The sequence below is a fragment of the Pectinophora gossypiella genome, unplaced genomic scaffold (genome assembly GCF_024362695.1).
Source record: "Pectinophora gossypiella unplaced genomic scaffold, ilPecGoss1.1 Pgos_81, whole genome shotgun sequence".
NCBI lineage: Eukaryota > Metazoa > Arthropoda > Insecta > Lepidoptera > Gelechiidae > Pectinophora > Pectinophora gossypiella.
Window position 1 is genome coordinate 73,282 of NW_026063291.1, and position 25,669 is coordinate 98,950.

Genomic DNA, 25,669 nt, shown 5'->3' on the forward strand with positions numbered 1-25,669 from the left:
ATAGGTTTGCACAATTCACGTTTTGTTGATTATTTCAAAAGTACTTAGAAATATTTTTTTTCTCATTTTGCGAAAGCTGCAAATTTAATTTTTATCTGCTTTTAAGTAAGAAACAAAACATTTTGTATTTTGTAGTTTGAGATAAGCATTTAAACCTTTCTTTTATTTCTTTAGTTCTAAGAAGAAAAAGCAGCCGAAATCAACGGCATCAAAGCGCAAGCCTTCGAGCAGCAGAGCTGCTTCGCCACCAAAAAAAGCCTTAAAGAAGACTTCTGGCTGGTGCTTGGAAAGCGACAGCGACGACGACGTGGCTCGCTACAAGAACGCTACCGAGCAGATCAAGTCGGCCTTCACCAAGCGAGTAGCCGACGGAGTTGTGCGCCGTACAGCCGATCTCACCGGCGACTTATTTGTAGAGCTAAGGCTCTACAATATCAAAGACATACGTAAGGTACAGCCGAAGGACCGGTGGGAGAAAGCGACTTTAAGCTTAAAGTATCAAGCAGATAACGACGCGCCGGAGCTGGTGCCGTTACGAGAATTTGTCCGATGCTGTAAGAAGCAATTTACAGAAGAAGGTGTTTTTTTCGCAAATAAGAAATGAAATTCGCTTTCTCACGGTTATTCACGTACCCGTACATTTAAATGCCATCTTACTTATTTACTACTTTAATTTTAAACTTTCATGTTTTATTTTTCTAAAATTGTCTTAATTTGCTTTAGTGACTTAATGCTAGATATGGTGTTTTAGGGTTCTATGAAATATAATATAAATAGTTTTGAATTCTATTAGCGCATTATAATTTACTTAATAAAAGTTAGATATCCCACGACGGAAAATATATCAATACACACACACTATATTTTCTTCTTCTAATATTTACATAACTATCTAACAAACTAACTGAGCTGCGACTCTGCCGTTCGAATATTCGACAAGCAAATATCTTGAACTTTAAAGGAGAAACATCTCTTTAGTTACATCTCTTTGGTTTAGTTTTAACTTTTAAATTATATTGTAATAGCTCCTTATTGTCCTCAAGATGTCTAAAGTTACCAGGTCCGTTTATTGTTCAGTTTGCGATTTATCTATAAAAAGTAAAGCTTTTTCCGCTCATTTGCGAAGTATTTTGCATAAAAATAACAGCTCTATTATAGAATGTGAAGGTATAGAAAAGATAACCAGCGCATTTCGCAGTCGTATCGCGTCATACCGGGTTCATTGCGAGAATGAAGAAAAGTATAGAGCCAGGCCACCGATTGCGTATCTGCGCGCACTGCGCCGACGCCTGCGCGCCCTGTTAGATGCGCGTCGCGAAGCCTTTGATACTATCAAAACTAACTTTGACTTTTTTGCAGAATTCTCTTTGCCTAATGATAATACAACCGAAACAAAGTCTTTCGCTACAGAAAACATAGTTTTGCATAAAAACTATGATTTCGATGAATTGTTTTCTAAAATTAGTCATATAATTTCTACAAAAATTGATGAATTTCAAGAGCGTGACAGCGGGTGGTCTTTCGTAGGGAATTTATATTTGGAAGTTAACATCAACAAATATAATCCATTAAGAGGTTCTGCATTTATTGATTTACCTAAAAGCATTAAATTTAGACGCGCTTGCGTTAACATACAAAATCGAGATAGCTTTTGTTTCTTGTGGTGCATTATGGCAGCGCTATTTCCTGTTAAAAATAATGCAAACAGAACATCATCTTATCCTCACTTTGATACTGTGCTTAACACCAGCAATATGTCTTTCCCGGTCGGTTTAAACGACATAAAGATATTTCAAAAGAATAATCCAAAGATCAGTGTCAATATTTACGGTCTCCAAACTACTCTAAAAAACAAAACCGAAGTAGTTGGTCCGCTCTACAAGACTGAACGAAAAAGAAAATATCATGTTAATCTTCTATTACTAGAAAACGGAACTCAGTCCCACTATTGTTTGATAAGACATTTAAGTCGATTGCTCAGAACGCAGATAACAAAACATCACGGTAAAATATTTTTTTGTGATGAGTGTATGATCTTCTTTAGCAACCAAGATAAACTTGACAAACACGTATGTAGTGGGGTCAAAACCATTTTACCAGACCAAGGCTCTATCATACAGTTCAAACATTTTGAAAGAATGCAGGATATGCCATTTGTCATTTACGCAGATTTCGAGTCTTTATTACAGCCAAATAATAATATAGAGCAGGACAAGTGCACACGAAATCTACAAAAGCATGTGCCTTCCGCATTTGGTTACTATGTTGTTTGCTCTTACGATAACTCTTTAAATCGGTATGTATCCTATCGCGGTAAGGATTGCGTCGACAAATTTATCGAATACCTTAGAAGAGATGTATTAAAAATTTATGATATTCTTAACAATCCTGTTAAAATGCTGCCCTTGACCGATGAAGAAAAGCAAAGTTTTTCTAAGTCCCATTATTGCTACTTGTGTAACAAACTGTTATTTGAAGACAAAGTTAGGGACCACTGTCATTTAACAGGTCGCTATCGCGGTGCTGCACATTCTTACTGTAATATTCGTTTTCGTTTGCCGAAATTCATCCCCATTTTTTTTCATAATTTATCAGGCTATGACAGTCATCTGTTTATACGTGAATTAGCAAACATTGCTGGTGACATTAAAGTGATAGCCAAAACCAAAGAGAATTATATTTCTTTTACTAAATTCTTTACAATAAATCACCAAGGTCAGCAAGAGTACGTACCTGTCCGTTTTGTGGATTCTTTCAAATTTTTGGGCACCAGTTTAGAGAAATTAGCAGAAAATATAAATAAAGACGGTTTTACACACTTGGCACACTTTTATCCTGAAAATCGACAATTTAATTTATTAAGACGTAAAGGTGTTTATCCTTATGAATACATGACTAACTGGGAATCTTACACGGAAGATAAGTTACCACCGAGAGAGTGCTTCTATAGCAGTATAAGCGACGAAGTCGTTTCTAAGTCTGATTATAATCACGCATTAGGTTATGGGATTAGTGTTGTTAACTTTCACTATATTAAATATTTCTGTAGACCAGTTCGGTGTGTACCCTTTATAAAAGTCACTTTTGTGCTTGCTAATGCGTACTTGGTCACCAATTTGGTATTTTGCTTTTGTTTTTTTTCTTTTAACTTGTGAACTGAGGATGTTTTCTTTTATAATGTGTTCATTTTCCTTATTTACATCTATCGGTTTAAATTTAGTAGTACGATGCACACTATTGTTATACGATGTAACAGCTAAATCTAAAATTTTCGGCACCCATTTATATTTGCCTTCTAAGCTAAAATATTTATACAGTTTACTTTTTAACGTTCTGATCAATCGCTCCACTATTGAGGCCTTTTTTGTAGAAAATGTTGAATAATGTTTAATACCATACTGCTTCATCAAATTTTGGAAAGAAGCGTTAAAAAACTCCTTTCCTTGATCTGTTTGTAAAAAAGAAGGAGTGCGTGCAGAACTATCTAAAATATTTAGCATAGCTTGCACAATCATTTTTTTGCTTTTGATTTTAATGGTATAGCCCAAGAAAACTTAGAAAAAGTATCAATTACAACCAGTATGTACTTAAAACCACTATTATAATGAGAAAATTTTTGCATGTCAATAAGGTCTGCTTGCCATAAATCATCGATTCCTTTAATAACTGTTGGTCGACGAGGAAAATTCCGTCTCGCAGGTTTATGTAGTTCTTCCACGATACTCTGTTTACTCATGCTGCTTTTTTAGAGGTATTTTTGTTTGATATAGTTGCAATTATTTTATCGATTTCAGGCTTATTATAATAGCTAGCTGACAAAGCTACATATAATTGTTCTTTAAACTGTTTTAAATAAGAGTCTATTTCACTTTTAACTTTCTGTTCAAATTCTTTGGTAGAATATATTTGTTTCAGTTTCGTTTCAATGTATTGTTTATTAACTGCTTCATCATTAAATGACGGAGAAGGTAGTCCTCGTAAGCGTGTGAGCTTTAAATCAAAGTCTCCTGTATCTGATTTCACTAAAGTATCATTTAATGCTTCGAAATAATCTGATAGACGTAAACGTTTATGTACGTGATGACCAAATTTATCTATGTTCATTTTTGTGTTAACAAATGCACAAATAGAAGTCAACTGTACAAATTTTGTCATTATATCTTATTTTATTTAATAATATTAGCTTCACGCAATTCTTCTATAATTGAAATAATTTCATTATCCAACCCAGTGTTGCCAGCGTCACGGGATGCAACAAGCAATTTTAACCTTTCTACCAATTCGTTAGGATCATCCCAATAAACGAAATCTGTATTTTGATTTACTTTCTTTAACAGGGGAAGACCTCTTCCTTGTGTAAGATTTTCGGTACTTGAAAAATCTCTTTCTTTTGAATGTCTGAACAGCGGTTTTATAATACGTAAATACTTTAAACCCTTATTGCTCTTTATTGGTTTCTTTTGATCATAGTCTCTACGATGCGCGTTGGTTTCAAGCAACGCAACCTTATACGCTTGTTTATCCTGTTCTGTAACTAATGACAGATTAGGTGTCTTTTTTGTTAATAATTCCATAAAACCTGGAGTTTTTTCGAAATTAAGATTACCAATATGTAGACCATCTTCTTCATCTGACACTCGTGTAATACCCATCATAAGCTTTCCACGATCATATCTTAATCCAAAAGGAACATCTCGTATAACATCAGATGATAAAGACCACGATGATACATTTTTAAGTGGACTTGAATCCGACTCCAATGTTTTGAATGATTCATTACTAAAATTATTATTGCCGTATGAGTCGTTGACTGGAGTACTTAGGAGTGGGGGCTTAGGAGTAGCTTCATTTAAATCATCTTCGCTCGAACAATCGTAACTACTATCGCTTTCGACTGATTCTTCTTTTTCAGTTTTAAAACTATTTTCAAAATCGTTTATATGGTCTTTCGCAGGCTTGGCTGCGATTTCCTTCAATGGTTTGGATATTGGTTCGAAAATAGTTTCTAAAATTTGTTCATTATTATTTTTAATATTCCTCATCATCTTCACTTTTTTCTTCACTGCAGATGCAGATTTTATGATTCGTTGTTTAAGGTCTTTTTCCATTTGGGATTGACTTCGGTGCTGTTCAGTTTACAAATGAAAGCTAAGATCCAATGATGTATTTAATATACCAGTTCAATCGAGAACAATAAATGTATCAAATTTCATCCTATAACACCCATTATTTTTTTCACAATCTTTATTAATCACAACATAACTGTATTGTTTTTTCCATACTTTAGAACACATTTTACGAAATTGTATCCAGGACATATCAGACCCAACATGTTCGTCATATATGTGTCTTAAATTTATATCATCTTGTTTAAATAGCACAATCAGATTTGCATTGTCTCTAATAAGTTGCTTTGGGACTTTGGTATATGTTTGATTTAAGTAAAAGCAATCAATATTTTTGTGTCTTCCCATAGAAAAGTAATCTCGAATATTGTTTTGATTTTCACAGGCTACGTCGTCAAAAATTATTATGGAATTAGGCTTGGCGTGATGAGGACTCAAAATTTCTTCACTTTCAGTATAGTTTTCAAATGTTACGTTTGGTACCAATTTTAATACCTTTTCTAAGAAGATATATTTTGGTTGGTAAAGAGATTTTGAATAAATATATAAGTTATCAAAACGTAAACCGTCTTCATGTAATAAAAGTCCTATTACTAAATTTGTCTTTCCACAGTTTGACGGACCACAAACTATGCATCGAATTGAATTTGGTAATAGTTTACCGTGACGGTGTACTTTAGAACCATTCGTAACAGGACAAACGTTATTTAGGTTCAAGGATTGTTTTTGTTTCATAAATTTCATCACTCGTGTGTATCTCCGGAGCCGTCTGTCATGTACTAAAATCTTAAGTTGTTGACCTAAGTATATATGTTAAAATGATTCACAGTACGAAACAACACAATAAGCAAAGGTTAGTTGATTTTCAATTGCAATCGGTCTCCACAATTTCGAATCAGTTATTGGGCATTCTAAATCATCTTTTTTCGAAATGAAGCGAAAAAGCTCGCTCGTCGGGCGAGCGAGCTGTGAGTGAAATTGAGAAAAAAAGATGATTTAGAATGCCCAATAACTACCTACTTCGGTTGAGAGGTTTAAGCGGGAAAGCGTAACAGACAGACAGACAGACAGACAGAGTTACTTTCGCATTTATAATATTAGTAAGGATTATTTTCCCTCGTTAAATAGTAAACAAACTAAGTGTAGGTGTTATAATTTCGTTGACGAACTGATTACCTATCCGTTTCTTTGTCTAAAATGAGTATTACCTTATTACTATGATTGATTACTGGGCTTAAAGTTCGTATAAATGTCTATCGAATTACCTCCTCAAGTTTAAAGCGTAGCTAGTCATGTAGTACTATATTAATTATGTGGTGTAAGTAATTAGATTTTATCTGTATGTAATGTAACAGTCAGTTGAATAAAAAAACTTATACAAATCAGATCAATTAATTGGCGTAATGTGATTCTAGAAAGAGTTTTAATGTTAATAGATAGCTAGCTATAGCTATGTGTAGGTTCCTGTAGGAATGAGATATAACTGTTTAATAAAGACAGTTGCATCAAAATTTTATCATAAATTCCCTAAATTATGGCGCCTACCTACCCTCTAAGTTAGAAAAGTGATCAAGTACTAACTTGAGGTCACTCAGTTTAAAAAAAAACATCGAAATCATTCCAGTAGCTATGGCGTCATGCGCTTCTTGACACGATCACGAAATCTAGATTTCCGCGGGAATGAGGTATTTTCCCGCCATAAAAAGTAGCCTGTGTCCGTGCCTAAGATCCTATCTTTAAATTAACCAAGTCTTATAAAATTCCGTTCAGACGTTAAGGCGTGAATGAGGCAAACTTTTAAAACAAACAATTAAAAATCACTAACCTAGTTTTCTGTCTACTGCCTACGCCTTAAGTACGATAGCATAAATATTAATAGGCCATATCCTTTTCTAGATTACTATCTATCAGCTAACTAAATTTCATCAAAATCCGTTGAGCCGTTTAGGCATGATAGACAAAACTCCCAGCAAAAACCATAAAAAAATCACTAACTCAATTCAGTTTTCTGCCTACTTCCTACCCCCTAAGTACGATGACGTGATCAATTTGATCGTACAACCGTTTTTAGATAACCAACTATTACCTTACTAAATTTCATTAAAATCCGTTCAGCCGTTTAGACGTGAAAGAGCAAAAGTCCCAACAAAAACGACTACAAATCACTAAATCAATTTAGTTATCTGCCAACTGCCTACCCCCTAAGAACGATGGCGTGATTATTTATAGCCTATGACCATTTCTAGGTTATCATCTATCACCATACCAAATTTCATCAAAATCCGTTGAGCCGTTTAGGCGTGAAAGAGTAACAGACAGACAGACAGACAGACAGACAGAGTTACTTTCGCATTTATAATATTAGTATGGATAATTAAAATATCCCATACAAACTTTCAACCCCTATTTCAATCTCTTCGTCCCTTCTTTTCGCAATAAAAGGTATCCTATTTTCTTTCTCAGGGTCTAAAGATTGTCTGTGCCAAATTTAATCAAAATCGGTTGAGAGGTTTAAGCGGGAAAGCGTAACAGACAGACAGAGTTACTTTCGCATTTATAATATTAGTAAGGATTATTTTCCCTCGTTAAATAGTAAACAAACTAAGTGTAGGTGTTATAATTTCGTTGACGAACTGATTACCTATCCGTTTCTTTGTCTAAAATGAGTATTACCTTATTACTATGATTGATTACTGGGCTTAAAGTTCGTATAAATGTCTATCGAATTACCTCCTCAAGTTTAAAGCGTAGCTAGTCATGTAGTACTATATTAATTATGTGGTGTAAGTAATTAGATTTTATCTGTATGTAATGTAACAGTCAGTTGAATAAAAAAACTTATACAAATCAGATCAATTAATTGGCGTAATGTGATTCTAGAAAGAGTTTTAATGTTAATAGATAGCTAGCTATAGCTATGTGTAGGTTCCTGTAGGAATGAGAGATATAACTGTTTAATAAAGACAGTTGCATCAAAATTTTATCATAAATTCCCTAAATTATGGCGCCTACCTACCCTCTAAGTTAGAAAAGTGATCAAATAGTAACTTGAAGTCTTAGTAACACTCAGTTTAAAAAAAACATCAAAATGATTTCAGTTGCTATGGCGTCATGCGCTTCTTGACACGATCACGCTAGATTTCCGCGGGAAAGAGGCATTTTCCCGCCGTAAAAAGTAGCCTGTGTCCGTGCCTAAGATCCTATCTTTAAATTAACCAAGTCTTATAAAATTCCGTTCTTTTTACGAGTTTATAAGGACTCACGCAGTAATCAACAAATGTCATCATTCGTACTCATGGAAACCGACAAATGGGAAGCTCATTCTATATTAATGAGTCTAAGATCAAACAGCGCCGCAGGATGGGATAACATAACACCAAGTTTTCTTAAAGCAGCACACACAGACATAGTTCCTATAATAGTTCACCTTGCAAATCTGTGTTTTCAACAGGGTATTTTCCCCGATGCATTAAAAAAGGCAATTATTACGCCTGTGTATAAAAACGGAGACAGAGCCGATCCTACAAATTATAGGCCAATATCAGTTTTACCTGCCATATCCAAAATCTTAGAAAAACTAATAAACAGCCGAGTTTTGAAATATTTATCTAAATTTAATGTTCTAGCTACATCACAATATGGCTTTCAAAAAGGGATCTCAACTGAAGATGCTATACTGGACCTCACCTCCACTGTTATTAATATTGTAGACAGTGGAGATAAGTGTCTGGCGGTCTTCCTGGACCTAAAGAAAGCATTTGATACGGTATCTGTCTCCATTCTTCTACAGGGTCTAGAACATATAGGTATAAGAGGCGTCCCTCTCTCGCTACTAAAGGACTACCTATCAGAGCGTAAACAAACTGTAAAAATAGATGAACACGTCAGTATGGAAACGACAGTCACCTACGGAGTACCGCAAGGAAGCGTTTTGGGGCCGACATTGTTTCTCACCTATATAAATAGCCTATGTAGCATGGATATCGAGAAGGGAAAAATTTTTTCTTATGCTGATGACACCGCTATTGTCTTTCACGGTAAAACTTGGGAAGAGGTTCGATCTGCGACTGAATCTGGATTAATTAAAGTAGCGGAATGGTTAGATGGACACTTACTAACTTTAAACGAACAAAAAACAAATTACATTTGCTTCACCATCTACAACAGAACACAACCAAACGATGACTTTAAAATAAAAATACACAGATGTTCAAATCCATCAACAGTAAACTGTAACTGTACAGTTTTAAATAAAGTACAATCCATAAAATATCTGGGTATAATGGTTGACCAAAAGCTCACTTGGCACGAACATACAGAACTAATCATGAAGAGAGTTCGCAAATTTATTTGGTTATTTAAAACACTAAGACATGTAGCGACAAAAAAACTGTTACGACAAATTTACATCTCATTAGCCCAGTCAATTATAAGTTACTGCTTGCCAATATGGGGTGGCGCAACGAAAACCAAATTCCTCGAATTAGAAAGGGCACAGAGATCGCTTTTAAAGGTAATGCTCTTTAAGCCCTTTAGATATGACACCGAATCTCTTTATTTACAATCTGATATACTAACGGTCAGAAAGCTTTATATTCTTCAATTAGCGCAAAAGAAACATAATCTCTTCCTTACGACAAAAACTTACTCAAAAATAAAAGGCGGAATTTTGATGTCGCTCATAAAACACAAACTAAAACCACCTATGCTATGAGCCAATATAAAAGACAATCATCACACATCTACAATTTATTAAACAAACAACTAAATATATATCACCTAACATTTTTCAATTGCAAAAAAATCCTTGTTGCCTGGCTAAAAACCAAAACATATCAAGAAATCGAAAATATAATTCAAACCAGAAAATAAACTAAACTGCTACTTAAAACCACTTCCAAATAGTTAAATCTACTTAGATCCATACACTCTCTCTCCATTTCTCTCACACCAACCGCATACCCACATAAAAACACACAACTCTCTCTCTCTCTCTCTCACACACACACACACACACAACACACACACACACACACACACACACACACACACACAACACACACACGTACGCACACTGCAAACTGTAGGTATAAATAAAATTCGCTTAGTACCTTAGCGTTATTACGGCCTCTATGTGAAACTTTGTACCCCTTAAATTAAAACTAGTACTTACACTTATGATACCTCTTGATTTGTAAAGACGATGTACTTAGTTTTACTTAATTACTGTAGCCTAGTTAAATAATAATGTAAATCTAGTTAGAGAAGAGCGGAGTTTCCTATCACAAGCAAATCGTTGCTTAAATGGAGCCTCCGTGCACCTGATAATGTAAAATAACCAAGATAAAGAAATAAACATTTTTATTTTTATTTTATTTGAAAGTTTGTATGGGAGTTCGTCATTTTTGGGGATAAAACCACGAAACTTTATATTTAGGAACTTGATAAGAAATAAAAAAACAATTTGTTAAAGCGTTTTTGAAAATTCGATCTTTGAGGGGATGAAATAGGTGTTGAAATTTTTTATGAGGTTCGTCATTTTTCAAGATAAAAATATTAAATTTTGTGTTTAGGCACTAAATAACAAACAAAAAATCGTTTGTTCAAGCATTTTGAAATTTTTACCAGTATGGGGGTGAAATACGGGTTGAATGTTTGTATGGGTATTCGTCATTTTTGAAGATAAAACCATGAAACTTGGTACGTAGGTCTCTTAGGATGTGCAGAGTTTTTCAACAAACGGATTTTCCGAAATTCGAACGGAACGGAACGGATTCGGAACGGGAACTACGAAGCCAAACTTTTTGTATACAAAATATTAACCACTGAACTTAGGAACATGATATTTAGTAGTTTTGGGTGTATCAAGTTAAAAAAAATTGGCTTTTGTAGATAAAGTTCCTTTTAACGAATACTCTGCATCGCCGCCACTGCCGTCGGTCGTCGTTCGTCGTCGCGCACATTCGCCGAAGTGTGGCGGCAGTCAACGGCGCTGTCTTGTGGTGGGGGAGCGCACGTGGTGTATACGTGGCCTGCTCGCGAGTGTCGAGTCCAAACAATTTCTACATTTTAACAAATAATAACAAAATAGCAAACGTTGTGTACAAAAAAGTTTTAAATTAGGTCATTTTAAAATATTTTTGTACACAACGTGACGCTGACCCTGTAAGTGTCTTGGACATAAGGGACCGATAAAATTCCTAGGTAATTTCTGCCACTCAATGGAATACATAGGTACTTTATAACGACTGTAAACAGATATTTTTTATTTTTTTTTAAATATACCTACTTACTCTCTTTTAATCACATGCTATACCGTTCCTTTTATATAATCCTTAATATTCAAATTAAAAGTACGCAGACGAAGTCGCGGGTACCAGCTAGTAAAATATAAATCCATGAAACTTTATATTTAAGCACTTGATAAAAAATAATTAAACATTTGTTCTAGCGTTGCTGAAATTTCGACCAGTGAGGGGGTGAAATGAGGGTTGAAAGTTTGTATGGGAGTTCGTCATTTTTGGGGATAAAACCACGAAACTTTATATTTAGGAACTTGATAAGAAATAAAAAAACAATTTGTTAAAGCGTTTTTGAAAATTCGATCTTTGAGGGATGAAATAGGTGTTGAAATTTTTTATGAGGTTCGTCATTTTTCAAGATAAAAATATTAAATTTTGTGTTTAGGCACTAAATAACAAACAAAAAATCGTTTGTTCAAGCATTTTGAAATTTTTACCAGTATGGGGGTGAAATACGGGTTGAATGTTTGTATGGGTATTCGTCATTTTTGAAGATAAAACCATGAAACTTGGTACGTAGGTCTCTTAGGATGTGCAGAGTTTTTCAACAAACGGATTTTCCGAAATTCGAACGGAACGGAACGGATTCGGAACGGGAACTACGAAGCCAAACTTTTTGTATACAAAATATTAACCACTGAACCTAGGAACATGATATTTAGTAGTTTTGGGTGTATCAAGTTAAAAAATTTGGCTTTTGTAGATAAAGTTCCTTTTAACGAATACTCTGCATCGCCGCCACTGCCGTCGGTCGTCGTTCGTCGTCGCGCACATTCGCCGAAGTGTGGCGGCAGTCAACGGCGCTGTCTTGTGGTGGGGGAGCGCACGTGGTGTATACGTGGCCTGCTCGCGAGTGTCGAGTCCAAACAATTTCTACATTTTAACAAATAATAACAAAATAGCAAACGTTGTGTACAAAAAAGTTTTAAATTAGGTCATTTTAAAATATTTTTGTACACAACGTGACGCTGACCCTGTAAGTGTCTTGGACATAAGGGACCGATAAATATTCCTAGGTAATTTCTGCCACTCAATGGAATACATAGATACTTTATAACGACTGTAAACAGATATTTTTTATTTTTTTTAAATATACCTACTTACTCTCTTTTAATCACATGCTATACCGTTCCTTTTATATAATCCTTAATATTCAAATTAAAAGTACGCAGACGACGTCGCGGGTACCAGCTAGTTTAATTCATAAACTTGAACCCATCACTCAATAATCAGGTAGTATTAAGTAAACAGCCTCCGTGGTCTAGTGGTTATTTATTTATTATTTATTTCAAATCGGGAAACAAACAGCTTAAATAACAATTTAAAAATGCAAATAGTTTGTACATTAGCCAATGAAGTCTCCACTTATAACTAATACATGCATCACTGAGAAGTAGACAGAAGCAATAAATAAATTAAGTAAGCAAGCAATACAAAAATAGAAAGAAAAGTTGATGCTACATTTGTTCCAACGTTTTGAGGGCAGATACAAATTGATTGTGCTTAAGATGAAATATGTCAATGCTATTGTTATTTATCATTATATTTGCTACAAGTTCTAACTATAAAACGGTGCTTTAGGTAATTCGTTCGTGGTTAGAGAGGTGGTTAGAGCGTTAGGCTCACGATCTTGTGGTCCGGGTTCGATTCCCGATGGGGACATTGTCGAAATCACTTTGTGAGACTATCCTTTGTTTGGTAAGGACTTTTCAGGCTTGAATCACCTGATTGTCCGAAAAAGTAAGATGATTCCGTGCTTCGGAGGGCACGTTAAGCCGTTGGTCCCGGCTATTAGCCGTAAAAATACCTCCACCAACCCGCAGTGGAGCAGCGTGGTGGAGTATGCTCCATACCCCCTCCGGTTGATTGAGGGGAGGCCTGTGCCCAGCAGTGGGACGTATATAGGCAGTTTATGTATGTTATGTATTAAGTAAAGCAAAGTGTTGTTAATTACGGTTAGTATAATTTTAATTACATTTATTACCCACGACGGAACGGAGCAGGTATATGCGTTTAGGGTGAGAGATGTTTGTGTGTGCGTTTGTGCAAAGTAATGTTACCACCTATCTTTTAAACTAATGATCCGATTTTGAGGCGGTTTTCAATAACGGGATTGTGTTTGATGAGTTCATGTTCTTAGACAGGTGTCATGGCTGTAACTCACTAGGGGGTGCCACAATATTAGTGCAAAACAATGTTGCAATATAATCAAAACGAAATGTCCGATTACAATAAATTCTGTTTTCGGCAATGTGTACGTGGTAGCTTATTGCATGTTCCCAAATAATATAAAATTACGTCTTTCTAGAGGGTGCTACAATATTAGTGAAAAATAGTATTGCAATAATATTAAAACGAATTGTCCAATTTCAATGCGGTTTTCAGCAATGGGTTCGTAGTTGAATGGTGCATGGTCTAAGATAAGTCTTATGATATTAACTCACTAGGAGGCGCTGCTATATTAGTGTGAAACGTTTATATTGCAATATTATTAAAATTAAAACGTATTGTCTGATTTCAATGCGGATTTCAGGAATGAGTTCGTGGGTGATTGGTGCATGTTCTCAGATGAGTGTTATAGAGGGACTTAATATTATGTGGTAGGATGAATCACACTTATTGTTTTGCGAGATCTTACCTACACATTATATAGATTATAATTCGTATATGCTCTCTAAAAAGTCTGAAATAAAATTAAGCAAAATTAAAAATTTTGGAAAAACCCACGACGGTAAAAATATCATCGAAAAAGAATAAAATAATTCAAAACCCCCGACTTAACCCAATTATTATGTAACGAAATATTATATTAGACTTAAAAATACTTTCTAAAAAAGAGTTGATATCTCGAGACATCGGTAATAGATATACTTAAGTACCTAAACAATGAATATGGATGTTTACAGTTTTTTCCTAACGTGTCTGTTTCTCGAAGATATCCTTAAATGTAGCGATAATAATTTTACCATATAATACATAACCGAGGAATATCCGTCGGGGGCTGCCATTAACCCAGCTAAAGTTTTTCTAGTGACTTTAATACAATTATTGAAGAATTTTAGATGTTTAACGACGATTTAAAATACACTTATGAGTATGATTAAATTTTTGTTGAAATTTTATATAGAAAAGGCAGCCCCCGACGGATATTCCTCGGTTATGTATTATGGTAAAATTATTATCGCTACATTTAAGGATATCTTCGAGAAACAGACACGTTAGGAAAAAACTGTAAACATCCATATACATTGTTTAGGTACTTAAGTATATCTATTACCGATGTCTCGAGATATCAACTCTTTTTTAGAAAGTATTTTTAAGTCTAATATAATATTTCGTTACATAATAATTGGGTTAAGTCGGGGGTTTTGAATTATTTTATTCTTTTTCGATGATATTTTTACCGTCGTGGGTTTTTCCAAAATTTTTAATTTTGCTTATTGTAAAAACGTATACATAACCCCAAAAAAGATGAATTTAATTTACTTAATCTAGAATTTTGAATAGCAATTTTATGTTTATTTCTTGTATTGTAAGTATGCCTTTCACAGTTTCTCGGAAGGAGAGATAAGTTTTTACGTACATACATAATGTTTTCATATATATATTGACTTGCGACAGTCAGTATACAGGGTGTTAGTGGCATCGTAACGAAAACTTTGAGGGATGATTGAGGCCATGATTCTGAGTTGATATCAAGTGGATTTTTCCGTCGCAAAAGTATGGAACGGAAAATAATTTAAAAAAACATTAAAAAAATTCATAAATTTTCCGACAGGAAATTCCACTTATTATCAACTCAGAATCATGGTCTGAATCATCCCCCTCAGTATTCGTTACGGTGTCACTAACACCCATACCTACTTGTATGGCTACCTGTAGTACTGGTAAGGGGTGTAAGTGACATCGTAACGAATACTGAGGGGGCTGATTTAGCTCAGTATTCTGAGTTAATATCAAGTGGAATTTTCGATCGCAAAAGTATAGAATTAAAAATAATTAAAAAACAACTAAAAAAAAACATGAATTTTGCGACGGAAAATTCCACTTGATATTAACTCAGAATCTTGATCTGAATCATCCCCCTCAGTATTCGTTACGATGTCACTAACACCCTGTATTTATTTCTTTAAACAGCTCCCTCAAAGAGTCCCGACAACGCAGCTTATAAATAGCGCGAACTGCTCTTTTTTGAATGATGAAAATAGTTTCTACATCAGCGGCTCGACCCCACAGCAAAATACCGTAAGACATTATGCTGTGGAAGTAGCTGAAGTAGACAAGTCTAGCAGTGGGTACATCTGTGAGTTGTCGGATCCTTCTGACGGCATATGCTGCTGAACTTAGCTTGCCCGCTAGTGATACAATATGTGGGCCCCATTGAAGTTTTGAATCTACAGTAATTCCTAAGAAAACTGTGTGTTCAACAAAATCTAGTTTCTCATCGTTAATTTTAATGTTATTATTTACTTTCTTTACGTTTGGTAGAACAAATTTAATACACTTCGTTTTCTTAGCATTTAGAACTAGGTTATTTACTGTAAACCAACTTAGAACCTGCGACACAGCGCTGTTTGCTTCGTCAAATTCCTCTAACTTTCTGTCGATTTTAAATATAAGAGAAGTGTCATCCGCGAACAGCACAATGTCAGCTTGGTTCTGTACTACATAAGGTAAATCATTTATGTACACTAAAAAAAGAAACGGACCCAAAATGGATCCTTGAGGAACTCCCATTTGAACATGAGAGCCCGAAGAAGTTGTACTATTGATTTGTACCTTTTGTATCCTACCACCTAGATATGAATTTAACAAACTGAGAGCTCCATTATTTAGTCCATAGTGCCTCAATTTCAAAAGCAAGGTCTCGTGATCCACGCAGTCGAACGCCTTAGACAAGTCACAGAATACTCCTACGGCATTCTGCGACTTCTCCCAAGCATCGAAAATGTGTCGAACAAATGTCACACTCGCGTCTGTTGTAGACCGACCCTTAGTAAAACCAAACTGCTGGCTGTGGAGTAAGTTATTTAAATTAAAATGACATAGCAGTTGGTCGAGATAATTTTCTCGAAAATTTTACTAAGTACTGGTAGAATAGAAACCGGTCTATAATTCGTGGGGTCTGATTTTGTGCCCGATTTAAAAAGAGGTATAACTTTACTGATTTTCATTAAATTTGGAAAAGTGCCATTTTCAACACTCATATTAAAAATGTAAGCTAGATATGGTGCTAAGATATCAATAACAGAGCTCATCAATTTGACAGACAATCCCCATAAATCTTTCGAGGTTTTAAGTTTCAGCTGTTTGAATACTTTAACAATACTACTCGGATCAACGCGTTTAAAATCAAATAATTCAGTGCAAGCAGTAACATTACTTTTTAATAATATATCAGCTTGAACAGGAGAGGACCTGAGAGATTCTGTAGTTTTTACAGGGATGTTCGTGAAGAATTTATCAAAAACTTCAGCTACATCTTTATCTTGTTTTACTAACCCAGTGCCCGATTCTATATTGTATTCTAATTCACGCGGTTTAGAAGCCTTTGTTTCACTATTTATTACTTGCCAAACTGCCTTTATTTTATTATCCGCGGTCTTTATTTTACTACTAATATGCATCTGTTTGGCTGTATAACACACTCTTCGAAATATTTTAGAATAATTTTTGACGTAGCTTTTGAAACTATCAGCGTGTGTATACGTTTTTTCCTCATATAAAGAATAAAGAGTATTTCTACTTTTGCGAATGCCTACGGTAGCCCAGTCACTGAACTTGAATGATTGACTGTTGGTAACTACCTTTTGAGGAAAATTATTTTCAAATTCTTTATGGATAATAGTGAAGAAATCCCTGTAAAAATCGTCAGGATTGTCTGTATCAAAGTTTGGACAAGGTAAGTTACTAATAAGACTATTTCGATATTTCTCTATCCGATTATCAGTGATGGGTCGAGTACTAAATTTAATTTTTTGCACATTTTTAAGTACTGGAAAACTAACCAACTGCCCACTGTGATCAGACTTAAAACAGTTAAGGATACTGTTATCTTGGAAATCACAATTGCAAAAAATGTTATCTAAACATGAGGCAGTTGTTTCTGTAATTCTAGTTGGCTCCATAAATATATTAACAAGGTTAAATGATGTAAACAAACTTAGAAATCTAGTTGTAATTGAATCTACTTCATATAAATCAACGTTAAAATCTCCACACACTATAATGGATTTATTACTTTTGGATATGACCTTCAGTACATTTTCCATCACTGATTCAAAAACTGTGAAGTTAGCACTGTATGGGGGTCTGTATACGGCCACAACAATATGTTTCTCTGTTTCTATACATGAAATCTCCATAGTGCCCTCTATCGAAAGTCCAGTAATATCTTTGCGTTCTTTATATTTTAAACTATTTCTGATAAAAATAAGGGAGCCACCACGTATTTTGATCTTTCGACAGAAAGCGCTAGCCAAATGATAATTTTCAAAACCGAATAACAATTCATAATCCTTAAACCAATGCTCAGTAATACATAAAATGTCAATAAAAAATGTCTCTAAAAATAATTCTATGTCCAATTCTTTGCCAGAGAAGCCTTGAATATTTTGGTGAACTAGTTTTAATATTCCAAGCTTCTCTTTTGTCTTATTGTCTAGTTTAAAGATGAAGTACCATTCGTGGTACATGGCTGACTACCGTCAATAAAAGGTTTTGTACTGTAGAAGACAGTACAGTCAATAAGTTTACTGCCTGGTCTGGCAGAAATGTCTGTAATATAAAAAACTAGTACTGAACATATAATTTTTTTAAAGTACTTAGATAGATATATTCTATCTGTCGTTATTAAACAATTTTGAATAAACTTATTCAAATCTAAATAAATAATATTACTGTGATGACAGGTTCTGTTGTAAAGGTGTTGGTTGAGAGAAAATATATAATTATTTTCCTCACTAGCTAATGAATTTGAGTATGGAAACGAACAAATAATTAAGTTTCCACACTCAACAGTCATTAGCGACCTATGATACTTAGTTAACTGCTGTTTTGTGAGCCCTGTACTATTGCCTACTAAAAGAATAACGGTAGTGTTCGCATCATATTTACACTGGAATAGTTTTGTGATGATTTGTGAATATGACGCGCCAGGCATGCACACATTAATAATGTCATGATCAAAAGAGTTTTTTAAAAGTGGTCCTAAACCTATGCCTATATCGTCCGAGAACACAACAGTCTTTTTCGTTAGACGCGGGACAAAGTCTTTCTGGGGCGCGACGTTGTCCGGCAATGCGGTCGCGACCTTTCCGGGCCCTCGCAGCGCCCCACCTGGCGGCGCAGCGGGCGGGGGCGCCGCAGGCGCTTGCGCCGCGGAAGGCGGCACTGCCGCTGACGCCCCGCGCCTCGAGGCTCCGCGGACTCTGACCCTCCGCGGCTCGGCTCCCGGCGGCACATCACCGGCCGGCGCGACACTCGGCAGCGCGGCACACGGCGGCTCGTTGTTGGGCGGTGCGGTGTCGCACATCACTGCGGACAGCGGCGCACCGTCGGGGAGCACGCACCGCGTTTCGCAGCTCTTCGCGGTGTGGCCCTTGCCGGCGCAGCACTAGGCAACGCGGCAATAGGCGGCGCGGCTCTGCGTGTCGCAACCCTACGCGATGTGGCCCTTGCCGGCGCAGCACTAGGCGACGCGGCACTGGGCGGCGCGGCTCTGCGTGTCGCAGCCCTACGCGATGCAGTCCTGGCCGGCGCAGCAATAGGCGACGCGGCGATGGGCGGTGCGGCTCTGCGTGTCGCAGCCCTACGCGATGCAGCCCTGGCCGGCGCAGCAATAGGCGACGCAGCACTGGGCGGCGCGGCTCTGCGTCTCGCAGCCCTACGGGGCGCGGTACCTCGCGGAGCGGTCTCGCGCAGCGTGGTACATGCGGCGCTAGTGGACGGTGAGGCTCCAGAAATTACGACCAACCCCCCGCGCTGCAAATCCTCGCTAGACTCGCTGCTTGTTTTGGCGCGGAGTGTTTCCAGCTCCAGGTTTCGGTCGTGCACCAGAGACTCAAGCCGTTCCGTATTAATAACCAGGGACTCTGTTGCCTTGATGTGTTCAGTGATTTCCTTCTGTGCATTCCCATATAATTGCTGTAAACGTGCTAATTGGCGTTGGAGCTCACAATTTTCTTGTCTCAATTTATGTGTTTCTTCACAACCTTCATCATCATCACTATATTTATCACTCATTGAGGTGAGATCTATGGTCATGGACTCATTATTTTGGCAATTTTCTCCACGGACTAACTCATTGTATAACGCCATAGTTTGTTGTGACTCGTTGATGGAATGTTCGTCCTCATGAGCTTTTATTGTATTGTAGGCTATAGCAACCTGTTGCTCTAGTTCTCTGATACGATTTAGAGCAGCCTCATGGTTGTTTCGACATTCATCCTGTGAGTTGATCACGGATTGTAAGTAGTCCCGTTGGTGTTGCAAGTCCTTATACCGACCATCTAACTCGGTGAGCTCGTTCTTTAAAGACAGTATTCTATTATTTACATTAATTACTTCTGCCTCACTCTCTTCATGTTCTTCTAGAAGCTTCTTGCATTCTTCTTGAGACGCCTGTAGTTCAAGAAGGGCTTGCTTCAGTTTTTGTTCTAAGTCCTTTTTGCTGCAGGGAGCCATACTAGACAGAATCTGAAATAATAAAGGAAAGGCAGCAGTAACTATTCCAAGAAAAATAGAAAATACCTATAATATTGTTAATAATATTTTACTTAGCAATCTGCAATAAGTACCTACATAACAAAATGCTTTGTGTACGTTATTTACGGTTTAAGAAATTTATTTCTCCAAAAGAATACAATTAAATTAACTAGAGAAATACAATATACCTTAAATTAAAATTATGTTAGTGTACGTTATTTATGTCTAATTTGTGGAGTAAAAAGTTATGTTTTACACTGCAACAATATACAATATAATGCCAACAATATAATGTTATTGTAAGTGTGTAAATAAATAGAAAAACATTGTGTGTTTCCGTTTTTTTGTCGTCAACTATGTTTCTACTTAACGTCAAAACAAAGCGAGACTACAACGGCGCCGGGTGTGAGGTTGGACTTTAATCTCTGGTGTGATCTGTGTACTGTTATGTTATAGCAATAATATTTATCGCTAGCTAATGTAATAATATGGAACAAAGCAATACTCCCCAGGTTTTAGTCCGTATTTTCGAATTTGTAACGTCGGTGTCCGTTGGTCTCCGTACGACAATCAGCTGATTTGAATTTACACCAATATTTCCACTTCAAATACACAAATTTCTATTTTACACACTTTATATACTAAAATTAACACAAATACAAGTAAATTAGTCGACTAAAAACTATGATTATAATAAAAATACGAAATTAAAACTAAGATACGCGTCTTGACATTTACGCGTCAGTGTTTTTCTTTATCTACAAAAGCCAATTTTTTTTAACTTGATACACCCAAAACTACTAAATATCATGTTCCTAGGTTCAGTGGTTATTATACTCGCTCCTTGTTCGAGAGGTTTTTAACAGTGTAGTCTACGTCTTATGCTCCAGCATCGTCACAATTTTCAAAGCTCATATCCAAAGCTAAAAAAAAAGTTAGTTTCCCGCTTCCTGAACGCAGCTGTCAACTAATGTCATTACGGTTTTTGTGCACCGGCGCGTCACTTCGCCTCCGTAAATAAACTAATTGAAAACCAATATTTAATACAAAAACATGATTGATATAGTGCGAAAAATCTGTTACTTACATAATCAAGTGCTTTTTTCTCTAAAAAAGCTAGAAACAGTACCAAAGAAAAAATGTGGATGACGACGAGCGTAAGTTCTTTTTGATAAAACAAAATGTGGATTAAACTGGTAAGTCTTAACATTATCCATCTACTAAAACAAGAGAAGATATAATTATGATCAATTCAATTTAATTCCTTTTATTGTCGAAAACAAATTACTTTTTTTGAGGTTATAATTTTATAATCCTAACATTCGAAGAAGTAACTTAAGTTGGTACTTGTTACTAATAAAAGTAACTAGTTTTATTAACATAAATAATAATATTAAAATTGTATCGTGTTCGTGTTATAACAGTAATTTAAAAGTTATACTTTCCGATGTTGATGTTGTTTAAATTCGCCTTATATAAGGCAGGCAAAGATCTGAGGACTATACAGTCTTGACTTTAGTAATTTAATATTCGAAAATCACGATCAAAATAGGCCTAAGCCTTGTCTTCAGTCCCTGATTGCCGCGTTTTTATTTTCATCTGTCAAAAAAAAAAATTTTTTTGTTTCTTTTTGTAATTCGTGTTCTTGGCTTATGTTGCGGTTGATAACTTACTATCAGCCAATGAAATGAGCAGTTTTATTATAAAACAAAGAGAACCAGTGAAATATAACCGCAGAATGGCATAGAAAAGTAAATAATTAACTCGGAAATAATTTGACAAGTTCAGATAATTAGATGACAGAAGCACTTCATGTTTACCCTGTTCATCAAGAAGTACCCATGACACAGTAGTACTCGATATCACAGAGGTCATCTACACCATTGGTAGACAAGATACATAACTTATTCAAGATAACACTTAAAACATTTAGAGATTTATAATTGGTTTACTACAGGATAACCATACTTAAAAATGATATTATATATATTATAACAGTACATAATCCCTTCTCACAGTCTCTGTTAAGTGGTGTTAATAATGTTATCTTCTCCGAATGATACTTACAATATAAGATGATGATAATATACCCTAACAATAAAAACAGAAAGAGTGTTAAGAGGGTACAGGCAAAAGATAGCCTTATTATAGTAAGCAATTTCTTCCAAATTACTCTAATCTTATTATAATTCAAGCTTCCAACGTATGGGTGATGATTATTGGTACCAACCTAACCAACAAGAGAACACCACTTGGAGAGTCACCTAGTTAAGCACTAGTAGTGAACTGTCTGACTAGAGAATAGACAGACTATTTGTTTCCTTTTAGAGCTATCACAATAGAGGATAGACAATGGACTTGATGTATCAACCCTATTAACATAAAAATCAACCACTAAGACTGTTGCAAAGCGCAAATATACCTATGCCTTATTTTAATACCTAGAGCTATCATTTAGCGGATGGACAGTGGACTTGATGGTACCAACTTAATGTACATAAGAGCTATCACTAGGAAGTTTGCCATTGCTAAGCGCTAATATACCTATTTTACATTTCCATACCTAGAGCTATCACTTAGAGGATAGACAATGGACTTAAAGGCACAATGCACATAAGAGCTACCATTAGAAAGGTCGCCATTGATAAGCGCTAATATACCTATTTGTCATTTCCATACCTAGAGCTATCACTTAGAGGATAGACAATATACTTGAAGGTATCAATCTAATGAACATAAGAGCTACCACTAGGAAGGTCGCCACTGACAAGCGCTAACATACCTATTTCTCATTTCCATACTTAGAGCTATCACTTAGAGGATAGACAATGGACTTGATGGTATGAACCAAATTAACAAAAGATCTACCACCAGGAAGGTCGCCATTGCCAAGCGCTAATATACCTATTTATCATTTCCATGCCTAGAGCTATCACTTAGAGGATAGACAATGGACTTGAAGGTATCAACACAATGAATGTAAGAGCTACCACTAAGAAAGTCGCCATTGACAAGCGCTAACATACCTATTTCTCATTTCCATACTTAGAGCTATCACTTAGAGGATAGACAATGGACTTGAGGGTATGAACCCTATTAAATAAGAGCTACCACGATTATGGTCGGCATTGGCAAGCGCTATATACCTATTTCTCATTTCCATACTTAGAGCTATCACTTAGAGGATAGACAATGGACTTTATGGTATGAACCCTATTAATATAAGAGCTACCACGATTATGGTCGGCATTAGCAAGCGCTATATACCTATTTCTCATTTCCATACCTAGAGCTATCACTTAGAGGATAGACAATGGACTTGATGGTATCAACTCAAATAACATAAAGCTACCACTACAAGTATCGCCTTTTGCTAAACGCTAGTAGATAGCTAGAACATAGACCAACTATTTTTTATACTTTTATTTCCATGTTAGGTTTGTCACTTGAGGAATCGAAGATAAACCATTGAACTGTCGGGGCTTACCTACCCATGTTGAAACTCAAGATTAGACTAATGCTGAGAAACAATAGACTATTATGTCAAATTGATTATTATAAAATAATGAGAGTACAAATTCTGAATAAATAACGGACAATTCAAAACCTAAAAGCCTCTGTTCTATTAATCAACCTCATCATCACAGGCCTTTACATCTTTATCAGATGATTCAACTGTGCTAGAAATCAAAGTATTAATAGTATGTAATGTCAGAGATTACTTTCAAAAGAGATAACTGTACACAAGACATGGTTAGAGAATACTGCTATTAAATTCTTTCTACCACATCATAAAATTCAAATAGCACATAAATAATAATGAATAACATTGCCCGAAGAGTGAGTAAACGAGATAGCAACAGGATCTGTGGAACAGAGACAACAGTATCAGCAGGCAGCCCCACAGCCAACAGCATGAACAGAAAGCCCACAAGGAACTGTGATGCTCAGAAGGGATTTTGAACACAAAACAATGATAATTCGAAAACACTTGATTTTATTGCGTATCTCACACAAACGTTCGCACTCCGACCGTTGACCAAAATCGAATGCCCGACCAACTGACAGCTCCGGTTTTCACAAATCGAATTGACGATAGTTGTTTGACGTCTCGATTGAACATTGACGGGATTGTCAATGTATCGATTAAAATAAAATAAAGATTAATGTAACCACTGGGTTGAGTGTTCGTTACAGTCGGCCATCCGTCACACAAACGAGTCCCTTCGTTTAGTTAATTACAAATTTTTTTGTCACATTGAACTCTTAACTATGACAAAGGTAACATTAACATTGTGATTAATTACAATATGTATGTACAAATAACAAAAAGTAAGCAACCAAAATTAATCCTTATCTATAGCTAGACACTGAGAGGTTACTTCCTTCACCGTAACAGTGTCATAAGCTGCGTGTTACGCAACATTCATGGGCGGCTATCATTGCCTCTCCTGCCCTGTTACGTAGACACCCTCACTTCATTAATATGGAGATCATTGTCATCCCATCACTAAGTATTTTCATTTCTACTAAAAACAAATATCAGTACTCCAATAGAACAACGAACAGAACATTTTCCAGTTAGTAATCTTTCTTATTTCTATAGCCAGGTACTGAGAGGTTACTTCCTTCACCATAACAGACCTTAGCTGCGTGTAACATAATATTCATGGGCGGCTATCATTGCCACTCCTGCCCTGTTATGTATACACCCTCACTTCAATTTGCAATTATATCCATGTACATAAATTGTCACTATCATTATCTGTATAACAAAATCTATAATATCAGTATTATCGTCATTATAACCAATAATCATCATTATTATTTATTATCGTCTTCTCCACGGAATTATTGCATTAACTTAATGTTAAACATTCTACTAAACTCACTACACATAACCGGTAAAGTATAATTTTAACCTTCTAGTTTATAAGTACTTCATATCGCTAATGTTTATAAAGTTATATCGATCACAAGAGATTAAATAAATGACTTTCGCGTAAGAATCTTTTAATGAGTAGTAAACACGTATTGATAAGAATAAGTAAATACATTATGGATTGCTACCCTATGAATGTAATCAAATCAATCACTCTATTACCGTTTCACCCGAATTTGAGTCATCCTTTTCGCTTTCATCGCTTGATGAGCAAGTAGGGGCATCAAAACTCATCCAAGGAAATATTTTATCAATAGAGACTACATTCTCATATACCTTCCCCTTTCGAGTAAGAGGTGTGTCCACGACGAGGAATCGGTCATGAGGCAGGACCTTTTTAATTCTGTAAGGACCTTGACATCTGGATTCAAGTTTTTTTGATTTTCCCGAACCTCCTACTACCGCTCTAATAATCCGAACTAGATCCCCTTCCTTATAATTTGTAGCTGTTTTTCGGTGCTTATCGAATCTTTGTTTATTTTTCTCTTGATTTTTACATATTAACTCCCTAGCTTCCGATCTAATTTCATTGATATTTTCACCGGCCTCATCATTGCCAATTTCATCAATAATGTCATTTAACACTCCTTGTG

At 35.8% G+C, this 25,669-nt stretch overlaps 1 protein-coding gene across 1 annotated transcript; it reads right to left on the bottom strand.

The window, feature by feature from the left end:
* Positions 1–2,811: 2,811 nt before the first annotated feature.
* LOC126381680 (programmed cell death 6-interacting protein-like) lies at positions 2,812–20,113 on the bottom strand. The gene is made up of 3 exons (XM_050031135.1): positions 19,330–20,113; positions 18,741–18,964; positions 2,812–2,835 (listed from the first exon to the last, which is right to left on the bottom strand). Exons 1-3 carry the CDS (start codon positions 20,111–20,113, stop codon positions 2,812–2,814), a joined length of 1,032 nt encoding a protein of 343 aa, XP_049887092.1.
* Positions 20,114–25,669: the final 5,556 nt, after the last annotated feature.